The sequence below is a fragment of the Pteronotus mesoamericanus genome, unplaced genomic scaffold, assembly GCF_021234165.1.
Source record: "Pteronotus mesoamericanus isolate MK-2021 breed Mesoamerican mustached bat unplaced genomic scaffold, CSHL_Meso_final contig_182, whole genome shotgun sequence".
Taxonomy (NCBI): domain Eukaryota; kingdom Metazoa; phylum Chordata; class Mammalia; order Chiroptera; family Mormoopidae; genus Pteronotus; species Pteronotus mesoamericanus.
Genome location: NW_026555078.1, coordinates 6364254 through 6387892, shown reverse-complemented (window position 1 = coordinate 6387892; position 23639 = coordinate 6364254). Strand labels below are relative to the sequence as shown.

The window sequence follows — 23639 nt, the reverse complement described above, 5'->3', positions numbered from 1 at the left end:
CTTAGGAGCAGTGGCAATGTCCCCTCTCCTGTTTCTAATGTTGGCCATCTGCCCTTTTTCTCCCTGTCAATCTGGCTAGAAGTGTCCCAACTTTGTTGATCTGCTCAACTTGTAAGATCCTGGAGCTACGCAGATGAATAGATACCAGCACACATTCCCGCTCTCCAGCGGCTCCCAGTCAAACACAGCAGAGCACCGCTGTGCACTGTATTGCAGGTGCGCTGTAGAAGTGCCGTGGCAGTGACGTGTCTCAGCTGTGCACTGCTGAGTGGCAGGGTCAGGAAGGCCTTTGCAGGGTTTACCTGTTGCTCCGCAGGAGGAGAAGCCGTGGGAGGCATGAAGAAGGCCTGAACCAAGCGTACGTGCTAACCTGTTAACTCCTTTAAGGAAGCTTACGGCTGGCAGCGCTTCGTGAGTAACCCGATTTGGTTGACGCAGGGACTCCCTGGTCAAGGGGCTTCCGTTCTGGAGGTTTCTGAGGCCTCAAAGGTATGTGGCACAGGGTTGTGCTGGACTGCACCGTAGTAAGGGCCTGATCTAGACTTTGACATTCTGTCCCCAGCTCCCCTCTCCATCCCCACCCTGCTGTCCCTGTCCTGGACACACTGTGCTCTCTTTGGAGCCGTGTCCTATGCCCTGGGAGTTTCCTGGCCTGGAGGACCGCTGCTGTCCCTTGGCGTACGCAGCGCAGCTTGGGTGTCCTCCACCTCCCAGGGAAAGCCTCCTCTGACATCCCAGACCCTCTTTCCCTGGCCTCCCTGGGCCCAGTCAGAGTTAGGTGACCCCCGCATGCCCCCTAGTATCCCAAGAGCCAGCAGGGGTTCATGATTGTGGCGCTGGCTTTGGAGTCAGACCACATTTCTTACGCTGGCTTCACCGCCTATCAGCTGTGTGACTCTGGGCAATTTATTTTACCTCTGTAAGTCTCGTGTGTAAAACGGGCACAAGAGCACCAGGAGTGCCTGCCTCCCGGGCTTCTAAGGATTAGGTCAAATCACCCATGTGATGCACAGAGCCTGGGGCCTAAGCGTTTGACGAGTGCTATCCGTCGCCATTGCTGCCGTTCCCATCGGTCACTTACACTTGCCGTGTGGGTGTCTGTCTCCACCACCGCATTTGCAGGCAGGCATTGCATTTGCTTCTTCATGACCTCAGTGTGTGGCCCACCCCGGCACACGATGTGTGTTCAGCGGCCACTGTGGTGCGGGTAAAGGTCCTGTTTACTTGAGGTCCCCCTTCCCAGTATCATCGGGACTGAGAGAGGAATTATGAGTGGGAACGAGGGCTGCGGCCCGCAGCCTCCGAGCTGTGAAGGAGACGCAGAGGCGGGAACGCGGCCGGCGGGGCAGCCTTTCTCCCAGAAGCAGGGGCACCTGACAGCCCTTCCCTCCCTGCTGAGGAAGGGGCCTAGGGCCGGGCAGACGGCCTCTGTCCTGGGTCACTGGGCAGTGGGTGGGGGGTGGGTCCTGGTGCGGACCGAGACACCCGATATGGGAGTTCCATAGGGATTCTGGCCCCTACCTGGCCCTTCATCTCTGATTTGACCCTATGCCCTGGCTTCCATCAGGATTCCTGTGCTTTGCTTCTATGAAAAATCAATAATAAAACAAGCCACCGAAAGTATATATGGTGGTGGAGTTAAAGACTTTATTCACATTATCGTCTACAAAAGCTGTGAAGCAGGAATCAGTGTGACAAACTCTGTGCAGGATCCCTGTGAAGAACTTACACAGCTCCCCGAGGGCTTGTTCTTCAGAGTTCTGTCCATGGAGAGCGATATACGGTGGTCCTGGCGGGAAACTTGGGTTGGTAAGTACGTCCTGTCTGAAAACAAGGCAACCCCAATCAAGATCCAAATGTCTCTTCCGGAACCTCGCCAAATGATTCTAAAGCTCATCAGGAAATAAAGAAGGCCAAGAAACATGTTAAAAATGTAGGCGATGAAACAGAAATTGGTGGAGAAAGAAAGTATAAGTTCCGGAGGGACTCTAGTTGGAAGCAGCCGAGAGGTGAAGTGGCATTTACTGGTAACATTAGCTCAGTGTCCGGCACATAGTACAGGCTCAGTAACTGTCCATCCAGTGAGTGCGTGGGCAGAGCTGAAGTGCTTAGGGGCTGCCAAGGGGAAGGAGCACTTCAGATGCGCGTTGGAGAGAAGAGAACGGTAAAGGTACGGGATGTTTTTTAAGGGGGGAAAGGGCAAAGTAGGTCAATTTTTATTGGAGAGACTGTTTTGCCAGTAAAACTAGGAATGATGTCATTCCAAGAACAATCCCTTGGTGTCAGCTCCCGGAAGCCTCCGCGGAGAGCACACTGTGAGGGGAGCTTCTCGGAGATGAAGCTGAGGGTTTAAACCTTCCCCTCAAGGCCTTTTGCCTGAGTGCGCAGCTGCTCCTTCCTCTTCCATTCCCCTCGGGTGACAAGGACTCTGCCCTTTCCAGCCAGTGCGTTTGCCGTGAAACCTGCCCCCAGTCGTCAGAAACTGGGTGACTGACCGAAGCGCATCTGATTCAGCGAACGTGGGTTCTCACGTGCACTGGGTGCCTCAAACTTGTTCTCTGGCTCTAGTTTTGCATTTCCATTTTTAAAAAGTAATTGACCAAAGACCCTCACATTTGGGTTAACAGCCAGAGTTCAGGGGAGTTGCCTGTCTTAAGTGTTTGTTCCTTTGGTGGAAAAATAAAGCCTAAAGCCCAGCAAAAGAGCCCTTTCTTTCCCTGGGACCAGCTAAAATACCGTTGCGTTGTGATATTTTCAAACATTTCCTTTGGCAGTTAAATTACTACTCTGATTTCATCTGTGCCGCGAGTGTCACAGTGCTCTCTGAAATGCGTTCTCAGCAGGCTTTGGGCAAAAAGAAAGTTATGACTCCTTTCTGTAACTAATAATATCAAAATTAAATGTCTTTAAGAAGAGAGCCTGAGAGGACCGCTCAAAGGACAGTTTATTGCAGAGCAGTGATTCCTTTAGATGCAGCCCGGAAGGGGCCTCAGAAAAACGCGGCCTGGCCGGGAGTGGGGGGGGGGGGGGGGGCGTCGCTAAAGACGCTTTTAAAGAAATGAAAGGAAGGGTGGGGTGGAGGTTGGAAGGGGAAAGGAACGGAGGAAGGAAGGAAGGCAGGAAGCTGGAAGATAAGAAAGGGAAAGGAAAATGATTCTCTGCAGGGAGCTTTTGTTCCCTAGAGCTGATTTCCATAGGAAACGTGAGAATGTTTACCAAATATTTCTAGGAAATTCTAGGTAATGTAGGGCACATAATGGTGCAATAGTAACATGCTGGCTTAGCTCAGGCCGCAGGACCAAATGCCACAGGCTGGGTGACGAATAAGCAACAGAAATGTACTTCTCACCGTTCAGGAGGCTGGGAGTCTGAGGCCAGAGGCCAGCACAGTTTGGGTCTGGGTGAGGGCCCTCTCCTGGGCTGCAGACTGCGGACTTCCTGCTGCATCCTCGCGGGGCAGGGAGCAGGGGGAGAAGAAAGACCCCTTCGGAGACTCTTACAAAGGCACGAATCCCATCCTGAGGGCTCCACCTCCTAACACATCACCCTGGAGGGATATGAATTTGGAGGGACAAGACTGTTGATTTCGTAATACATAGGAAATTTCATGAATTTGTAGAAAAGAGATACAAACTGGTGAAGAACAGAGATTATGCTATTATAAATAGCACGCCTATTCCTTAAGTTTTCTGGGGCCTGTCATCCAGCTTGCCCAGGCCCCACTCTGTTCTTGCTGCCACATTGTTCACCTAAGTGACACCATCAGAGACGAGAGAGCCACCCCTGCTCTCCAGGAGTGTGGCCGTCACACTGGATTTCTGGGCACACGAGGACCCCACAGGCTCCTCTGGGGACAGGGAGGGTGTTGGGGTGAACTGAGGGCTGGCAGGATAGAGGCAGCATTTTCCAAATGCCTCAGGGTGTCCCGCAGCCAGACCTTGGCGCGCGGGCGGAAGAAGGGCACCTATCACCAGGTCCACGCCCTGCGCTGTGGTAACATTCTACTCAATTGAATCATTTCTTCGGAGTCTGGGGGAGAGCAGTTTAGCTCGAGAGAACATGATTATAGGCACTTGCTTTTCAGGAGTCATTTCACGATTTAAAAGTAGCTCCAGAATTGAAACACCTACCTGAGATAAAGAAATGATCCCCACCCCCCACCCCTCTTAAATGTGAGCCAGGTCAGAAGTAATGACGGCATTTTTTTCAGCTGTCACAGCGGCTGACCTTGGTGAGGAGGAGAGGGGCTGGAGAAGGCAGACACAGAGCTCAGCGTCCCCGTGACTCAGTGTGCTTCTCAGGGAAATGAAATTTGTAATTTTTCTCTTCAGGAGCTGACATATGCGGGGTCCCTGAAGGCTCATTTTTTGGTGCCTTCTGAGTACAAAAATCACTGTGACTTGTAGTGAGGTGAATGATTTAAAGAATTCTTTGTCCCACCCAAGTTTTCAAATTTCAGAGTTAAGAAGTAATTTATTTATTTTTTTAATTTTTTATTTATTGATATTAGAGGATGGGAGAGAAAGGCATCGATTTGTTGTTCCACTTATTTACACATTCATTGGTTGATTCTTGTATGTGCCCTGACTGGGGATCGAACCCACAACCTTGGCATATCGGGACAATGCTCTAACCAACTGAGCTACCCAGCCAGGGCAAAAGTAATTTATTTTTATTTATAACCTACTATTGCTAAAGAGCCTAGAAAAGGCCCCTCATTCAGAAATTACCAGGAAAATAGTTCAATCTTTACTGCCTATGATTTCATAATATTTTGTCAAAGATGCTTTACTGTTAACAAAATGAGAGAGGAGTCATAACCCTAAAAATAGCAAATTCCCAAATTCCCATATTCCCAGCTCTAGGAAGGACTCCCAGCTGCTGCAAGCACGCAGTACCGGCTGCCGACCACCCGGTCAGGCGCACAATGCAGGTACTTCCCCGTCCCCCTCCCTGATACCTTATGAAATGCTTGAAATCAGTCTGTGACGTCACTGTGGTGGAGAAATGTTACAGGTAGGACTTTTTCTCAGGTGGACTTAGATTCACCTGTCTGGCCTGCAGAGGGAGAGCTGTGGATACCCAAGGGGAGCTTCCCCCAGAATCCTGGGGGGATCGAATAAATAGAATGAGCTCAGCTTTCTGCCTTGCACACACAAATCACAGGATATTGGGATCGGAAAGTCCCAATCACACTACCCTTGTTTCATCAAAGGGACAACCAGAAAAAGTTGTGACCACCACACACCTAGGTTATTCACTGCCTGAACTAGGACCCAGGCCCCGAACTAGCCAGCTGCGTGACTTCGCAAGTTTCTTAACCTCTCGGTATTTCAGATTTCTCCCTGCAAGGCCGGCGTGAGGCCTGAAAAAGTGGTTTTGTGCAAAGCACTAAGTGCAGGCCGGGCTCAGGACGAGCGCTGGAGCTCTCCATCTGCAGCCTCGGCTGCCCATTATCACCCTCCATTTGATGCTCTTCTGCCTGCCTGGAGGAGCTGAAAGAAACAGCAAGTGATCTTGTGCCTTAGAATCCAGAGAGGCTTAACATTCCGGCAGGACTGTGAGGAAAAACATCACGGCTGGAGGAGGCCGGCTCACAATGCGCTGGGCCTTCCCCATAACCAACCAGTGGCTGGCTGTGAAGGAGAGATGTTCTTAGCTTGATTTTATTAATTTATAATGTTTGCTCTCATTTAGTTCATATAAGGAAAATTATGGTGAACACAAACATGGTGCAGTGTGAAATCCCATTGAGCCAAAAGAAAGTTCTATTTATCGGCAGAATTCTACTTGTGGAACCAAATTACCAGTGTTTGGGATGGGGGGGAAATACTTCTAAAAGTTTTATAAGGTCACCCTGGCCGGTGTGGCTCAGCTGGTAGGAACATTGTCTTGTAAACTGACAGGTCGCGGGCTGGGTTCCCAGTGGAGGCATACGCCTGGGTGCGGGTTTGATACCCTGGTCAGGGCATGTATGAGAGGCAACTGATCGATGTTTCTCTCTCATGTTAATGTTTCTCTTTTTCTCTCCCTCCCTCTCTTCTCCTTTCTAGAGCATGTCCTCAGGTGAGAATAAAAAGGCTGGGGAGGGGGTTAGTTTTACAAGGTCTTGAAAAAGGATTTTGAGTCATCAGCTTATTTAAGATTTTATTTATTTTTAGAGCGGAAGGGAGGGACAAGGAGAGAGAAGGAAACATCAACATGTGAGAGAGACATATATCAGTTGCCTCTCTGACGTGCACCAACCAAGGACCAAACCCACAACCCAGGCATTCGCCGTGACTGGGAATCGAACTGCCGACCTTTCACTTTGCGGGACAACACTCAACCCACTTAGCCTTGCTGACCAGGGCCTGAGTCATCAGCATAGATTTATTGGTGCATAGGGATAGCTCCTGTGTGAGGTGAATGGAAATGATCTCCTACACAGCATGTCTACACTGAGTGCACAACCATAGCTTCCAGTTTGAGGGGTCGGACCCCGGTTCGTCGCATGAACACCCTGACACGAGGGCATTGACATGACCATTTTCCGGGGTTACCCTCTTGTCTCAGTGGTCACTTCCCCTGCAACTCGCTTCGTTACAAACAGCGCAGTGTGTGTCCGTGTAAGGTAACTTCAGTTTACACCCTACAGGCCGGAAGCCGTCAGTGGAAGACTCTGTTCTGGAATCCATTCTCCAGAGGTGGCTGTTAAGCACTGTAAATATCATTATCAATTCTAAGCTATAGGGTGTATTGGCTAGCACAAGAAACCTTAGACATCCTTCTCCATCGCAGAAACGGGGGCTGTGCGAGACACGCACGTGAAGGTGGCCCGGCCGGTTGCTTGGGTCGTGACGCTGGCTCACTCGGCTCTGCTTTTCCCACGTACCAGTGTCTCCAGCCATTGAAAGCTCTTTGTGTATACAGTGCGAGCGGGTCATGTTAATGGGTTCATTAGTCAGTCATTTCCCTCTTATCTTTTAGGCTAGGATCCCCCCTATTATGTTTAGGTTGCTGAGGATTTCGTTACTGAGAGTAGAGACATGGTGCGCATCAATGTACATTACTCACATTTCTGATACTTTGGGGGAGACAAGACAAATCTTGCTTCTGCCTCTGGCTGTCCACCTTTACGCAAGTTACTGTATTCTTCTTTTTTCTCATTCGTCCAATGGAACCGATAGACTAGAAATGAACACCCAGCTCCCCAGCATGGGTGTGAGGGGTCAGGGACACCTGACCGAGGACAGGCCTTTGGTCTTGCCTGTGTCCTTTTCCTCCAGCAAGGGGGACCCTGAGGCTTCTTATTCTCAGTCCAAGGTACCCTTACTGCTCAGTATTAAGAGCTCAGGAAAGGGGAGGTTTTCTGTGACAGACTGCATTATTCACGTACACACGTTGAGGCCCTGAGAGCGGTAATAGCCATGGAAATCCCTCTACCTGCAAATATCAGGAGGCCGCCAGCCAGGGCTCCCGTGGACGCCGCCGTTTGCACCATCTTCTGTTATTTTGCTAATTGAAGAGGTGGCGGTGATCCGTCAAAAACCATGGACGATCCTTTCTTTAATAAGATTGAATGTTTTAAAACCAAATAAACAAGACAGAACCTAGAAATTTTAAATCCCTGGAACGTGTCACAAAATCTCTAGAGGTCTCATTCATGGGAAAACCAGTCTGTCAAGCTGTGAACAGGCTTCAGCAGCACAAGCCACTCGTGCCGAGCGAGGCGGCATTCGGGGCCCTGAAGCCAGGGTAGCCCCGTTAGGCCTTTATTCCACCCCAGACTCACTGTGCCCTGTTTGTGGACAGCAGTTTACCTGTCTCAGCCTGGATGCCCGGCTCCTTGAGGTCCAGGACCTTGTACAGGGTCATCTTTGTGTGACCCAAACACCTAGGCAGGCTCTTAAACTTAACAGGCGCTCGATAAATTATTACTGTCACATATGGCTGAAAGCTACTCATACCAGAAACTGCTGCTCTGCTCTCCAAGAGGAAAATGATGGTCGCCTCTGGGATGGGATAGGAGGACTTTGGGGAAAAAAAAAACACTTGCCCATTTGAATCTTGTGCTACACCAGAAAGCGCTTCTGATTCTTGGCAAGTGCATTCCCGCTCTCGCATCCACTTCTCATTTTTCTTAGAGACATCTGTTGTCCCGCAGTTGGCGTTCTCATTAGCACACCCATGTGCATTAGTAGAAAGGTCAAGAAGGTGGAAATTGTGAAGAGGGAAAGACAAAAACTAGAGAGACAGTTTATATTTTATCAACCAACACCTCAGTTTTCACTTCTAGAGCATGAGGTGTATATTGGAAGAATTTTGTTTAAAAACGAGAAAGTGTTGAGCAAATTTCTCCAATCAGCACGTGCTGGTACCTGCTGCATCTCTGCCTGGAGCAGCCCCATCCCCTCCACCGTCACCATCGTCACACACAGACAACCTCCTGTCTACCTGACCCCTCTTTATCTTCTACCCTCCCTGCTTCGTCTTCCCAGGACCCCCAAACCTGAAATGAGTTCCCCTCTAAGCAGCTCCCATGGCCTCCTGTACCTCCTCCAGCGTAACATTTATCCCAACGTGGTGATCACCTCCCTAGACTAGAGCCCCCAGAGGGCAGGCACCAGGTCTGTCTTTTCCACAGTTCCATCGCTCGTCCCTGGGAGGACACTCAGTAAGTTTATAGAAGAGGTGAATTTCGATGAGTTTATGTAAGCCTTTTCTTTGTATCGGCCTTTGTTTATCTCTTTCAACAGCACCTGTTGAGTGCGGGTGTTCAGGTTTTGCACTATACAAGTCAGCTAGCAGCGTGGGGGATGGGGGCTGACACCCAGCCCCCCCTGTTCTTCACCAAACCTTTCCCCCAGCCATACCCAGCCGGAGGACCAGTTAGGTACCTTTTCTGATTTACACAGTGGCTCCAGCCCTGAACAACAGGTAGCATCTTCAAAAGGAAGCAAGAACTTCTCTCTTCTTAACAGCACCGGGGTTGCGAGCTTTGCCCACGTCCAAGCCAAGACCCTGACCCCACCCACAGCAAAGCCACGCCTCACTCCTCTCTGACTTTTGTCTCCTGCAGGGTTTGGGATGACGACTCCGGCGACAGTAGGAGGGAAAATCTTCCTGATCTTTTACGGCCTCGTTGGGTGTGCAAGCACCATCTTGTTCTTCAACCTGTTCCTGGAGCGACTGATCACCGTCATCGCCTACATCATGAAGTCGTGCCACCAGCGGCAGCTCCGGAGACGGAGGGCGCTGCCCCAGGACAGCCTGAAGAACCTGGGCAGGTCTGAGGTGGACGGGCTGGCCGGCTGGAAGCCCTCCGTGTACTACGTGATGCTGATCCTCTGCCTGGCCTCGCTGCTCATCTCCTGCTGCGCCTCAGCCATGTACACGTCCATCGAAGGCTGGAGCTACTTCGACTCGCTCTACTTCTGCTTTGTGGCTTTCAGCACCATCGGCTTCGGGGACCTGGTCAGCAGCCAGAACGCCCAGTACGAGAGCCAAGGCTTCTACCGCTTCGCCAACTTTGTCTTCATCCTCATGGGCGTCTGCTGCATCTACTCCTTGTTCAATGTCATATCCATCCTCATCAAACAGTCCGTGAACTGGATTCTGAGGAAGGTGGACGGCGGCTGCTGCCAGCGGTGCCAGAACGGGCTCCCGCGGTCTCGTAGGAACGCGGTCATGCCAGGCAGCGTCCAGAACCCGTGCAGCATCTCCATAGAAACGGACGGGGTGATGGAGAGTGACACGGATGGACAGAGTCCCTCGCAGGAGGGACTCTCCGGGAAGGACTGCCTGACAGCCCACAAGGCCTCGCTGCCCATCATCCCGAAGCAGCTGCCCGAGTCGGCCAATGGCTGCCCCCACCAGGCCGGCACGCTGTGTCAGGACAACGAATTCTCAGGGGGCATAGGAGCCTTTGCGATAATGAACAACAGGCTGGCAGAGACGAGTGGGGACAGGTAGGACAGAGGAGGCGGAGGGGAGAGTGGCTGCCGAAGGGACCGTCACCAGGCTCCGCTCTGCCTGTGCCTGGGTGCGTTTCGGAGCTCTCCCTCCTGGCTTCTTGAAGCCCAGCTTCAGAAATCTCATCTTTTAGGCCCTCAGAAACAGCCAGCTTTCGGGGCCGGGGCGGGGGCCGTGGGAGGCCGAAGCAGCCAGGCCTTTCTCCTTTTCTTTATTCTTTAGCTTTAAATTCAGTCTTTCAAAAACTAATCACCGAAGCAGCAGCCCGAGAGGTTGCACTGTTTCTTGACTCATCCTGCTCCAGGGTTCAATGGCCTAAGGGAGGGGTGGGGTTTAAGGAAGCCTTGATTTCCTGCGCCTCTGTTCTTCATTTGGCCGTAAAAACCCTAAAGATCCTAATTTTCCCCCGAGACTCTGGATAGATGAATTCACTTCCTCTCCCAGCCCCTTAATTAAAAAAAAAAAAAAAAAAAAATAGCAGAGGAAAATGTTTGGAAAGGTATCTGGGCTTGGGCTGCCTTCAGAGCAGACTTGGCCGTGGTTCCGCGGCTAAGGCAACCATCTGCTTTACTCTTTACCTGTTTCTCTGCTTTTTGCTTTTTCCTCCTTTCACTTTAAAGATCTTAATGCTTGGCTAAGGTGTCTTCGGGACCTGACCGTGCTAAGAAAAAAAAATTCAGCTTCAGGCCCTTAAACTGCAGCGAAGTGGTCAGGGAGACTCACTTTGAAAGTAAAGGATATAGTTTAACGTTTTCCCTTTCATGGGTCACAGAGACCAGTTCATTTCTACCAGGGCTTGGGGCCCATTACAAAGATCATGGCTATTTATTAAACCCAAAAATTCAATAAATCCTCATTTTATTAACTAAGATGACGTGCGTGCTCATTACGGGTAGTGGGAGTGGGGTGCCTAATTAGGCACTTATTACGCAGAGAAAAAGGAAGCAGGAAATTAATCTTTGGAGACAGGAGTATCATCTTAGATTCATAGCTGGAGAAATATTCTGGGCCAGAAAATAAAATCTGGCTTTTCTTGTCAAACATGTTTCAGTTTTGCCTTCTGGGATTGTAGCAAGTCTAGTTACATAACTTCCCAAGGAGTTAAAATGTCCACGTTAGGAACAAGGACTATTGATCTTCCTATGTGTAGGAGAGAACGTTTGGGGAATGAGAACAGAGTCTGGAAGACAGCTGTTGTTTTTATATGGTAAGAACAGTGGAGACACAGCACCTCCAGAAACGACGAGGGAAGATGGCTGCAGCAAAGGCTACAAAGGAGAAAACCTGCGCCTCCGGAAACTGAATCGTTGAGCACACAGCCCCGGGGCTGGGAGGAGCCTTAGGAACCATCCCATCCACCCGCTGTGCGTTGTGCACAAGGAAACGGGCACGGAGGGGCTGCCCCCTGTCTGAGCTCTCGCGGGGCTGACGCACGCAGGCAGCCCGGAGGACCTGGGTCTCCACAGGCGGAACGGGCTCTCCGTCCAGGCGCTGCACGCCCTCCGCTCCCTCCTGCGACAGCTCCCTCTTCGGGCTGAGTTGCCGGTCCTTCCCACTGGCAAGCCCAGACATTCTCTTTCCAAGGCCACCAGTGCCCAACAGCAGAAGTGTCCTAAGTGGCAGCACTGGGCTTTGAGTTTAGGGCTGTGCAGCTCCAACACCAGAGATCTTCCACCATGGGAGAAACAACTCTTTCGTACAGAAGAATTCCAATTAGTAAACAGAAGGAATTAGGGAAATAGAGCATTGCCCTCAGAACAGGGAAGTAACAGTTGCTGCGGAAGAGATCCAGCGGTGGGTGCGAAGATTGACGATGTTGACGTTTAAGCAGAATCAGGATATTTGGAGTCTCAAAGGATCTCCACCAAATATTTAGCAATTACAAAGAGGAAAACAGTAACTTTCCCATGTGGAATTCTGGCACACACCGCATATATCCAGTGCGTGAGTGTCACCAGGAGGACATAGCAATGTCACATGCCACCTGAAGGGATGGGCATGGCATCTCTATGACATCCTTTCCAATAACACAGAACTTCAGTCCCATTGTGAGAAAACAGCAGACACAAAGTGAGGGGCAGCCTACAAAATAAAACTCAAGTTAACGGAAGACAGGAAGACTGATGTACTGTTACAGATGGGAGGAGACTAAGGAGGCATAACCATTAAATGCATCATGGGAACCGGCACTGGGTCTTGGCACATGGAAAAGATATGAGTGGGAAACCAGGGGTGAAATCCAATAACTTGCAGTCTAGTTAATAATAGTCTTATATACTAAGGGTAAATTCTTGGTTTTGAGGATTGTTCTATGGTTATGTAAGATGTTAACATAACGGTAAGTTGGGTGAAAGGTATATGGGAACTCTCTGAACTATTTTAACAATTCGACTGTAAGCCCAAACTTACCTTGAAGTAAACAATTAAAAAACAAAAAAGCAAGACTTTCTCAAGATTGCACACAGCCCGTCATGCCTCAGTGTGGGCGGTGAACTGAGCTTATACCCCAGATTCCAGTTCAGGCCTCAGGTCCTCAGCAGGCCTTGGCCACGGACGCAGAGCAGCCATGCTGAGCACGGCCCCCAGACCAGCAGCAGCGGCACTGGGGTGCTTGGTGGAAGTGCAGACCCGCTGTTCTCGAACCCGACCTAAGGAACCAGAAGCTCTGAGGGCAGGACTCATATTTTAGCAAGTCCTCCAGGTGATATTTCCCATAAGGAACGCTATCCCAAGCATGAGCTGTTGAGGACAGGCAAGAGGCCACCCTTGGAGCCCAGCTCGCGTCCGTGTCAAGCTCTGCCGCTGTTACCGGATCCCGGTGCCTTCCAGGGCTGAATTGCTTTTCTGCATCTCAGAGCCATTTTGGATTAGCTGGAATCGCCCCGATGCCCAAGTAACGACTCTGGGAACTATGCTCTTGCTAACGTCTTAGACGAAGGTAACGAGTTAGTGTCCTGGATCTATGCAGAAGGTGGTGCTTTTTCATTTGTAAGAGCCTTTTTAAAAAAAAATATCGCCTCATGGTTGTCCTTGGGTGGAAGGTTTCTGTGCCATCCCCTGGCACTGGCCGACTGACGTCTGTTTAGTCTGCCAGCAGCCAGCCTTGGAGTTTCAGTCCTTACAGAATTACCTGCAGGAGGCGCCGCGCATCCAGCATGTACCAACGTCCTCAAACTCCCGAGAATCCCCGAGGGAGATCTTTTTTTTTTAAATGCTGATTTTCAGGTGTTTCCCCAGACCTTCTCAATCAGAATCTGTCTGTCTGTCTGTCTACCTGCCTATTCACCTATCCACCTCCTGTTGGTTCTCTTTTTCTAGAGCGCCCTGATTTATACCCTTTCCCACTTCCCGCTCTCCTTCCCTCTTGGGTTTTTCTGGGGAGGTAACAGTTCTCTCCTTTTATGAAAAACTGTCCTTCCCTTTTGAATTACACACCATCAAGGAGAAAAGAGCCTGTTACTGAATCTAACAGATACCTTTAATTAGCGTCACAAAAGAGAATTCTTCGAACGTATTGCCAATAGGATGCCATTATAAATTGAAGTGAAAGAATTTTCTTGACTCTGCTGTTATTGAGGACAGGAGTATCTGGTTACAACTGTCTTGTTTGTTTTGATCTAAAACATTTCTTACTTCCCATTTTACTGTCTCCTCAGATCAGCAGCGAGGGTGGGGTCTCCTGGCAGGCGGTAAACCCCTCCTGGGGAACGGGCAGGCACGCTTCTCACTGAACATCAAGAGCCCATTCTCTGTGCCGACAGCTTGGAGACGGCTCTTCTTCAGCTACAGAAATGTTCTTGCCCAGAGGCTCTCAAAGAAAAATTTAAGCAACATTCCCCTGATCAGTTCCATGTGCAGAGCCTTACATAAGTGGACCCTCAGTGAGAAGCCTCAATTGTTCCGTGAACAGAAGGTACAACGGACGGGCTGCAGGGGTGGGTGCCGCTCATGGACGGTCATAGTCTGCTGGGCGAGCTTCCTAGTGTCAAGCTGGTGACAGCGCATTGCAGAGCAGATCCCACGGTCCCTTTTGGCCCGGTCAGTTGGGTGCCTTTCAGCCGCTGAGCAAACTTTGGGGGCTGCTGCTAGGGAGACGAAGGGGCTGATTGAAAGCTATCATAACCTTCCTACCCCTGGACACACCGTTTTCTTACTCAGCTTAACTGCCGCGGTCCCTCCCTTCTCCCTTTCTTGTGCTGTATTTTGCCACATATAATGTGCATTTTTTTTGCCCAAGTTTTTGAGGGGAAAATAAAGGTGCACATTATATATGGGGATAATGATACATCGCGGGTCTAATAATGGATCTAATAATCCCACATATAATGTGCGCAGAACGTAATTTCCTGGCCCTTTCTCACTTCAAAAGCCCGTTTCTGCTCCCCGCGGGGCCTGGCCAGAGCCAGGCTGGCCGTTGGCAGCGGCCAGGTCCCTGTGCTAGACCAGGCGGCCACTGAGAGCCCCGAGACGAGACAGAGCCGCCCCCCAAGTGCCGCCGCCAGGAAATAGCAGGGCAAGTCGCAGGCCCGGTTTCTCCCTACACGCGGACACGTGCTCGACAACCATGCCGTGGCTTGCAGGTCCCAGCCCGGTCCCCCAGCCGGGCCCGTGGGCTCCGTGAAGTCCCAGCCCCGTCCTGCATCCTCCGACCACACTCGGCAGAAAAGGGCCGAGGCGCCCGTAGGCAGCGCCGGGCAGCCAGGTCCCCTGCGGGGCGCGAGGCGTCCGGGGACAGCTGCGGCACGGGGCCCCTCTCTCTCCTGCACACTTGGTCTCGCCCACCGGCTCCCTCTGTGGGGACAGCGGACACTGTGCCAAGGGCCTCCCGTGTATCACTTCACGCGTTCCTACAAAAACGATCCGTGTTGTACAATAACGGAAGCGGAGCTCAGAGGAGCGGCTTGTCCGAGGTTACGGGAGTTCAAGGTGCCCACATTGAAGAGGTCGGTCTGGCTGATGCCAGAGCTCCAAACACTTAACTAGGTCCCACGAGGAGCCATTGCACAGGACCCGAGTGGTTCCCAGGGAAACAAAGTAGAAAAGGAACAAAAAAGGCCTTTGATTGGCCGCCCTGTCTCTCTCCACTGCTTCAGAGCCACACTTCCCCAAGCGAGGTCTGCAGTTGCCACTTCCTCTTCTGACCCTTGTCCCTTCTGCTACCGCAATCAGACTCGCCTCCACCGCGTCCCTGCCACTGCAGCCACGGCCAGGACACCGCCAGACGCAGTCAGCAAGGCCCACAGTGCTGCGGGGGCCACAGACGGGGGAGGAGCCTGCCGGAGTAGGGGCAGGGCCTGGGGGTTCCGCTAAGGGGTGTCACCCTGAGGGGCTGTGTCTCTTTTGTGGCCAGTGGCAGGTCTAGGGCCAGAGGCAACAAATGACTATTGTTGGAGGGGGTAAATGTGAACATCTGGAGTGGGGTTGGGCGGGAGGGGGTGGGTGCCGCATAGGGGAACCCCAGGCCTTGTGTGTTGGAGAGAGGTGGGTTCAATGTCTTGCTGCTGTTTCAGGCTTCTGCCGGCTCAGCTTTTCCACCATAAAGCTGTGTCTCCTTTCAAAAAAGAAAGGGCGGGGGGTGGAGGCGGAGGGATAGAGGGAAAAAGAAAGAAAGAAAGAAGAGAGAAAGGAAATGAATATAAACCACCCCGGGTTACATTTGTCTTTCCACCGATGTCATCATAAAATACAATTTGTACTCTGATTTACGGAGGAAAGCGATCACAGAAGTCACACCACAGTCCGCTCTAAGCGGAATTTCACTCTTAGTTCTTTCTGAAGTGATTGCAGGTCCCTGAAGAAAGGGTTCCAGGGACATTAACTGGGGGTGGACATTTATCAGCCAGTGTTCCTACTAAGAGGGGAAAGCTACAGTCAGAGAGCCCGCAGTTCTCACGGGGGGAGCAGGGCCCGTATTAAAGGGGGCAGGAAGTGGTTGCAGGCAAGGTCCACAATATCGCAGAGGGCTGGACTTGACCTTGAGAACCCTTGTTCCTTTAGCTCTACTGGAACTGAATCCTCATTCCACATTAATTGGATTAGTCATAAATGGCAGAAATAAGTGGAGAAACAGGCTCACAGGTTAAATTACTTTAAAATCAGAAGTGAAGTTAAATTCTGAGCCCCAGTCTCTAGAGGAAGAGGCAAGATTATTTTTAAAGGAGTACAGCCAGGTGTGCCCACCTTCGGGGAGCAAAATGTGGACGTGAACAAATAATTGCAAATTAATATCACATTAAAGGGACAACGGGACCACAGAAGTGGAAAAGCTATGCCTTGGAGAGTCAGGGATGAATTCATGAAGAAGTGCCATTTAGACTGGGTTTTGCAGGGTGTGTAGGAGTTCACCAGATGAAGGGCCAGTGTGAGGTGGTGAGAGAGCACAGACGTTGGGCTCCTGCAGGCCCCGGTTCCGACCCCGGCTCCATCCTTTACTGTTCATGGGACCGGAGACAAATTAACCTCTCTGAGGCTCAATTGTCCTAGGAATAAAACACCCACCCATGCGGAGCTCTTGGGGAGATGGAAAATAATAATGTACATAGAGTATTTAGGTGCCGCCCGGCGCCCAGCAGGCTTTTTGTAGAGGGCCCACCAAGCGTGTTGGAGGAATGAGCCTCGCAGCGGCCCGGGAGAGGGTGTGCGGAAAGGCCGCTGGAGCCAGAGAACCTGGGTCTGAACTTCCTCTCGTCCTTGACGGAACAGCTGCGTAATCCCGAGCCAGGTCCTGAGCTTCTCTGCAGCTGTAAAACGCGGCGATAACGTCCCGGCCGCATCGGGCTGCGGCGGTGATACAGTGAGTTCATGCAAATAAGAGGTCCAGGATCACTGAGCCGCCAGCCGGCGGCCACTCTTATTTCACTGTCGGGCTTCTTATCCTCACTGGGAAGAGGGAGAGATGGAGCGGAGTTAAGAATGAGCAGATCATGCCTGGCCCTCCCCCTACCTTGATGGCATTTATTAAAAGGGTTTTCCCTTCATTGCATCTCCCTATGAGGACAGGAGTTCACCGCTGTGAGCCCAGGATCTAGCAGTGAGCAGAGTGCCTGACACGTAGCATATACCCCGTGGACGTCTGGGAGGGAGGATGGACGGATGGATGGGTGGGCGGACGGACTCGTGGAGGGGCGACTGCATGGATGGATGGATGGGCGCATGCACAGTCGGTTGCTTGGTTGGGGGACAGCACAAGGCTCGTTGCGGGGGAAACTCCAAGCACAGCTGCCACTGTGACTCAGCTCCAGCCGCTGCGAAAGCTCCAGAAAGGCTCCCAGCAGTGGAGAATGGGACCAGGGAGGCCGGTGGGAGCCCGTACAGGTAGTTGGGAGAAACGGGCGCAGGTGGCGCTCACCCCAGCTCCTGAACGCAAGCGCAGGGTCAACTGGCCTTGCACGGGACCCTTGTCAGCCCCCAGCCCCTGGCGCTGGGGAGCCGGGAGCCCCACCCATGCAGTGTGGCTGGGAGCCCCGCCTGGCCCCCCGGGGGGTGGGGTAAGTGGCAGTGGGGGCATGGCCTCTCCATCCCCTTAAACTCGGACCATTCTTTGCCAGCCTTTCTCAGTGTTGGGAGACCCATGTTTAAGTACTGGTTCTGCCCTTCACTGCTGTGGCGCTCGGACCACTGAGAGCACCGTCTGTTCCTTCCTGAGAAATGGAGCCGCCAGAGGGGCAGGCTTCCACGGGCGGGACTGGCAGGTGAGTTCAGGTGCGCGGGGCTGGTCAAGGCCCCAGGATGAGGAGACCACGGCCTGGACTGTCCCGCAGATGGTGATGGCTGCGGGTACCATCCTAAACACGGAGTCTAACCCTCCCTGCATCTGCAGGACGAGGCGGGTAGAATCGCCCGCACTTCACTGACGAGGAAGGGGAGGCCCAGGGAGGTCATTAACCTGCCTAAGGTCGCGCCCCTGCCCCCAGCGTCTGACTACTCTTTAACCTCTTGATGTGGCGCACGGGCATCACGTCAGTCAAGGTCTTGAATGAAGGACGCCAGGGCCTGTAAACGAGTGTGCTTCCTTTGGGCCCCAAGGCTCTCCCAGGCAGACAGAGAACCCACCTCCTCACTGGCTGTTCTCCATGAAAAATATCCTCGCCTCTTCCTCCAGAGATGGGCTCTGTGCATTTAACTTCACTTCTGATGTTAAACTAATTTAACCTGCTAACCTATTTGTCCACTTATTTTTGCCACTGGACCACTAATCCAATTAGTGTGGAGTGGGGATTCAGTCCCCGCAGAGCTAATGGAACAAGGGCTCTCAAGGTCAAGTCCGGTGCGAGGCTTCCAAACACTCCGTTTGCTAGGGAACCTACTGTTCCAGGTGCTATGCTAGACCCTTTCCTTTAAAGCTCAAAGCATTCTAAGGGGAACACGGTTTTATTCCTATGGTACAGATGAAGACCTGAGACAGAGATTTAAGGGAGTTGCCTAAGGCCCTATAGTCATTAGGTCCTACCCATGTGACCGTATTCTCTGTCCCCAAGCACCCCTGGTGGCTCAAGAGGTTCTTTCACTGTTCTTTGAGTCTCACTGTGTGTCAAAGCTCCGGGTGATGGTAGCATCACTTGCAGACCTGGATCTATAAAGGAGGGAGTCCTTGGGGGTTTGTATCAGTTTGCATTGGCTACAGTAACACTACACAGCAAACAAAATCAGACCTTCAACGGCAGAGGGCAGTGAGCGTTGATTTCGCTCGCTAGCCTGCTGCTGGGATCGCTCATGGAGGCAGGGCTCGCCGGAGGTGGCTCTGCTCCCGTGGTCTCTCCTCCTCCTCCGGGAGCAGCACCCTGCCCTGGAACACTCTCCTCACGGCGATGGCAGAGGCGCCAGACCACAGGCACACGTTCGAAAGATTACGCTTACCATCCCTTCATCCCCTTCTCTTGAGCAATGTCACGTGGTCTACCCAAAGTCAAGGGCAGGGAACTAAGCACCACCTATGGAAAGGAGGGCAGCTGCGAAGGCAGGTGGCCAAAGATGGGTTCAGGGGGCCATTAACCCCTCCCTCTTGCCTTGTACCAGGCAGCATCTGCGGACGTAAATGACGCAGCAGGAAAATCTCAAGTTCCCTCCCGAAGACAACAGAGTTGTAGGCTTTCCCCCTCCCTCTCATCGGGCTGAACTGGTGCCGCTCTAACCAAACACCCCTCAGGGGGTTGTGGAAAAACATTAGCTATGGTTTCCCTTCTCCTCATTGTCTCTGGTAACAGCAACGATATTGTAATTTGCAGTGGCCTCGGCCCTGAACGATGACAAGGCTTAGCTCCCTGACCCTCCCTCAGCCCCACGGAGTGTGCACAGGCGGGGGAGGCCTGCGGCCACGTGTAATGCACGGCAGCAGTGACAATCCGAGCACTTCTTCAGCTCTTGCTGTGTTCCAAGCACCGATTTACACAACGGGCTCATTTAACAAAGAGGCATTGCTCACCGCAGCCCGAGTCCCCGGGGTTCTGCCTCCCTGCTGTGCAGCCGTGGGCGACTGACTTAACCTCTCTGTGTTAGTTCCCTAAAGCTGCTGGAATGAATTGCCACACACAGAGTGTCTTGAAACAATAGAAATTTATTCTCTCACAGTTCTGGGGGCTAGAACTCCTCTTTTCATTACGATCATTATGACGCCAGTCATGTTGGGTTAAAAACCCCTCCTACTCCCATATTAACTCCAGCAATAACCCACCCAACTTAACTCATCACATCTGCAGTGACCCTGCTTTTAAATGACTAAATAAGGTCACAGCCTGAGGTTCTGGGAAGGACATGAACTGGGGGGGTGGGGTGGGGGCGGCTCTATCCAAACACCAGTGCACTCTCTGAGCTGCGTTTTCCTTTCTCGCCTATGAAACGGGGGTGCTGGTCGCTTCTGTATTTTGGGCTGTCAGGAGGACTGGATGAGACCCGTGGCTGGGAAGCTCTGAGAACAGAGCCTGGCCTGTGGACAGTGCTCACCAAATACATCGGGTCCCCAAATAATGTCATTTTGTTCAACGTCTTTCCATTATAACATTATTGAGGAAAAAAAATCAATTCCGAGGGTGGGGGCCACTGTCTGTGTGGTTTGCACGCTCCCCCATGTCAGCGTGTGTTCTGCCTCGGTCCTCCCGCTTCCTCCCGCCTCCCAAAGGTGTGCACATGCAGTGAACTGGCGTGTCTGCGCAGCCTGAGTGAGTGTGTGCGCGCGCGTGTGCGTGTGCGTGTGCGTGTGTGTGTGTGTGTGTATGCACGCATGCGTGCGTGCACACCCTGCAGGGGGTGGGTGTCTGGTCCGGGGTGGGCTCCCGCCTCCCGCCCTGAGCTTCCGGGACAGACTCCAACCTCCCAAGACCCTGAAATAAAGCAAGGTTGGAAAATCATTATCTTATTTCTTTTTATTCATCTTTCTTAAATGTGTGTAGAGCTTACATTTATTTCGATGTCTAATGTTAGAAGTGTTTGGAGTCTTTATTTAGAAGTTTGGTGGTGTTTTGTGACCAAAATATGTCAAAGGAACTTCACTCTTATTTATACCGATTAGCCTATGGTGAAGTTGGTTTTGTTGCGTGGCGTTTTGCTTACTTAAACTCACAGTTTCTGAGAACCTGACGACAACATTAGGTAAGGACTTACTGTAGAAACTGTCACTGTTGTCACCATCATTGTTCCTCCCGTCACATTTGAAGAAATGAGACAAAATTCGTTGTCATCCTAAAAACAGCAGGGCCAAGCTCTCTAATCCCTGAGCCAATGTGCTATGCATACAGCAGGTGCTCAGTGAGTGCTGCAGGACAACGACCTGGAATCCAGTGGGCGTGCGCCCAGCCCTGGAGCCTCAGATCCCCGGGCGGGTGCAGAAGGAACCCAAGCCCACGACTATCAGGATTTGGCTCGCCTCTGCCCGCAAGCTGGTGCCCTGGCTCTCCGCTGGCTGAGGTCAGCTCTGAACCCGCTGCTCCGTGCCTGCTGCGTGGGGCTGGCACACCTGGGGAATGATGTTTGCTATTAATAGTGCAAGTCGAATCCCCTAAATTAGTTGCTGTGGGCGGCTGTTTGGCTGGAATCTTTCCAACAGCTGGCTTTTCAGCTGTTCACACGCCATGGGGACTTGTTGGTTGCTGCATTTCCCCGGAGAACTTGCGCTGTCAAGAAGCTGTGCTGAGACAGAGAGAGCCAAGTTTTGATATTCAGTGAGCTTTCTTGTTAGCAAATTGCACGTAATCTTACCTCCATGAGGGCTTCCCCAGGCACTCAGCCGATTCCCACTGGGAGCCAGGGGAAGCCTGCGGGTTGGACAGGCGAGCGCTCACTGCCAGGTGGCTATGCTGGCCTGATGTTCAAGTTCAGACGGAGAGCGATGGCATCTCAGACACTGAGCTGCTTGCACCTGTCCCAGGACCCACTCTGCCGCACGCCCCCGCCCCCCCACCGCCGCAACGCCTTGATCTCAGTTCCATTTTCTAGGAAGTCCCTAGCATTTCCCCCATTCGCAGCCACTGAACCAGACACAGGAACCAGGGCAGATACAAAACAAATATGGTTGCTACTCTAAAAGCTTCCAGGCCCAGGAGAGGAAGAGTGGGGCACAATCTCCCTGACGAAGTCGACGGACGACTCGGCCTTATTAAGAAAGGAGGGCAGGAGCATAGCCTTCAGGAGGAAGGAAAAGCTTTACTGACAGGTGGCATCTGAATGGGTTTTGAAGGTTAAGGAGGAGCCCGTTGACTGATGGCAGAGGAGTGTGAGTGAAGCCGGGAGGTGGAAACCCAGGGCATGTACAAGAGTCAAGAACAAGCGCCCTTTAGCTAAAGGCAGCGTATTATGGGAGAAGCGACTAGGGAGGAGATAAGTAAAAATAATCCCTTCTGAGGAGTGGGGCAAAGGCAGGATTATATCTGAGTATACGAAACACAGAATTTATTCTTGTATTATGATTTATTAATTATTGTATTCTTTTCCATAAGAGCAACTGTTTACCTGGCCTTGCCCAGCCCTGTATGCAAGCCCTAGAGACTGCCTGCACGCTCCTCGGAGTCCCGGGTTTACCACGTGACAGGCGATCCAGAAGCCTGGCGTGAGCTGCTCTCATTTAGAACCTAACCTTACAGGGAGGAAACCGAGGCTCAGAGAGGGGAAGGGATTTGCTCACGGTCACCCAGCTACCACTTCTCTTAATAAGCCCCAGCGAGAAGGATGAGGAGGTATGGCCACGGCCGGGGTCAGACATGAGGGTCAGGGAGCAGGTGTCCTGGGGGGATGGTGTTGTCAGGGAGGAGAAACTGTCCTTCTACGCTCTACATGCATTGACTGGGGACATGAGAATTAAACTGACAAATGACGTATTAACAGGAGAAAAGGTTTTTTTCACATGCATGTGGAGATAACAAAAGAAACATGTCATTCAATAAATGGTTCAGGCTAGAGGTTTATACACCTAACTGAGCAGGGAAAAGGGAGGGGGAGGAAGGGCTTCGAAGGGGAGAACAAATAGGTGTTGATAGAAAAGACACATAGAGTTTTAGAACCAGTGGACGATGAGACAGTCTGTGGCAGTGTTTGTCTAGACAGTGCGAGCGGGCCTTCCGCCTCCTTCCGAGCCAGAATGCACCCCCTGGAGAGGGAACTCCAGGTCTGCTCTCGCGAGCCTCTCTCCCTGACGCCGCGCTGGCCCCGGTGAGGGAACCGTGGCCGCCTCATTTCCCAGAAGCTGCTGCTTTCAGTCAGACAATAGAAGCTCCAAGAAGGCCTCTTTCTGCACCTGTTGAATCTCAAATGTTTTCAGCTTAAAATAACCTTCATACCAACTCTGAGGTTCTGAGTGAGTCCCTACAGTGTTTAAATGGAGGAAGCCACACAGAGATGTCCCCAAGCTGAGGGCATGGGGTCCCCAGGGGTGGCCCAGTCACTGAACACCTGGATGGGAAGTTGCAGGGGGTGAACAGGGCGCATCCCAGTCCTAAGCCTCTGTGGATTTTCTGGAGACAAAAGGGCAATGGCAATAAAGGTTGGGAACCCCTGTCAGGCATGACTGCCCATCAGGGGCATGGTCTTGAGCAGGTCATTTAACATGTCTGGGCCCCAGTTTCTTGTCTGCAAGATGAGGGCTACACAATAAACTCAAGCACTGCTGTGTGCATCTGAGCCCATGCCTAGGTTGTAGTGGGCACTCGGAAACTCAAGTGGATAAAAGTTTCGGGCTTTAGTCACCTTTGAGGATCACGGGTGCAAAAATGAGGGGGGAAGGAATGGTGACCAGGGACCCAGGGACAGTGGAGTGCTCTGGTTCCAGCACCAAGAGGGCCTCTGGCAGTGCCAGTATCTCTCCTGCACCGTGGGCCAGCCAGGTGGAGCCTGGGCGGAGGGTGGCCACAGAGATGCCAGCAAGTAGATTCCACCAGACTTCCTGGGCAAAGGGCTCAAGGGTCACGTTGAGAAAGAGGGTGGGCTAACCCCGGAGGTGGGTGAGCAAGGAGTGTCAAGGCCTTTTGGGAGCCAGGGAGCAGGGACCCGCTCCACAGGGAAGTTCTAAGGGGGCTACTGCTCCGTATGTGGGTGTGTGTCTCCCTCTTCTGGCCAGCATCTGAACTGCATGCACCCACCCGCCACCCGGAAATCTGGCCTCCACCACTCATTCATTTCTCCTTTAACACCAAGCCAAGGAGACACACCGACAGCAAGGAATGTCCTGGACCCTAAAGCTGGGGGTTCTTTATGGCGGCAGA

The 23639-nt window shown here is 52.0% G+C and overlaps 1 protein-coding gene across 1 annotated transcript in view; it reads left to right on the top strand.

The window, feature by feature from the left end:
- KCNK13 (potassium two pore domain channel subfamily K member 13) overlaps positions 1-9954 on the top strand; it is a 58729-nt gene extending 48775 nt beyond the window's left edge. Inside the window, exon 2 of the mRNA XM_054566977.1 lies at positions 9062-9954. Within this exon, the coding sequence (XP_054422952.1) occupies positions 9062-9954 (893 nt within the window). The remainder of the gene's footprint in view (positions 1-9061) is intronic.
- Positions 9955-23639: the final 13685 nt, after the last annotated feature.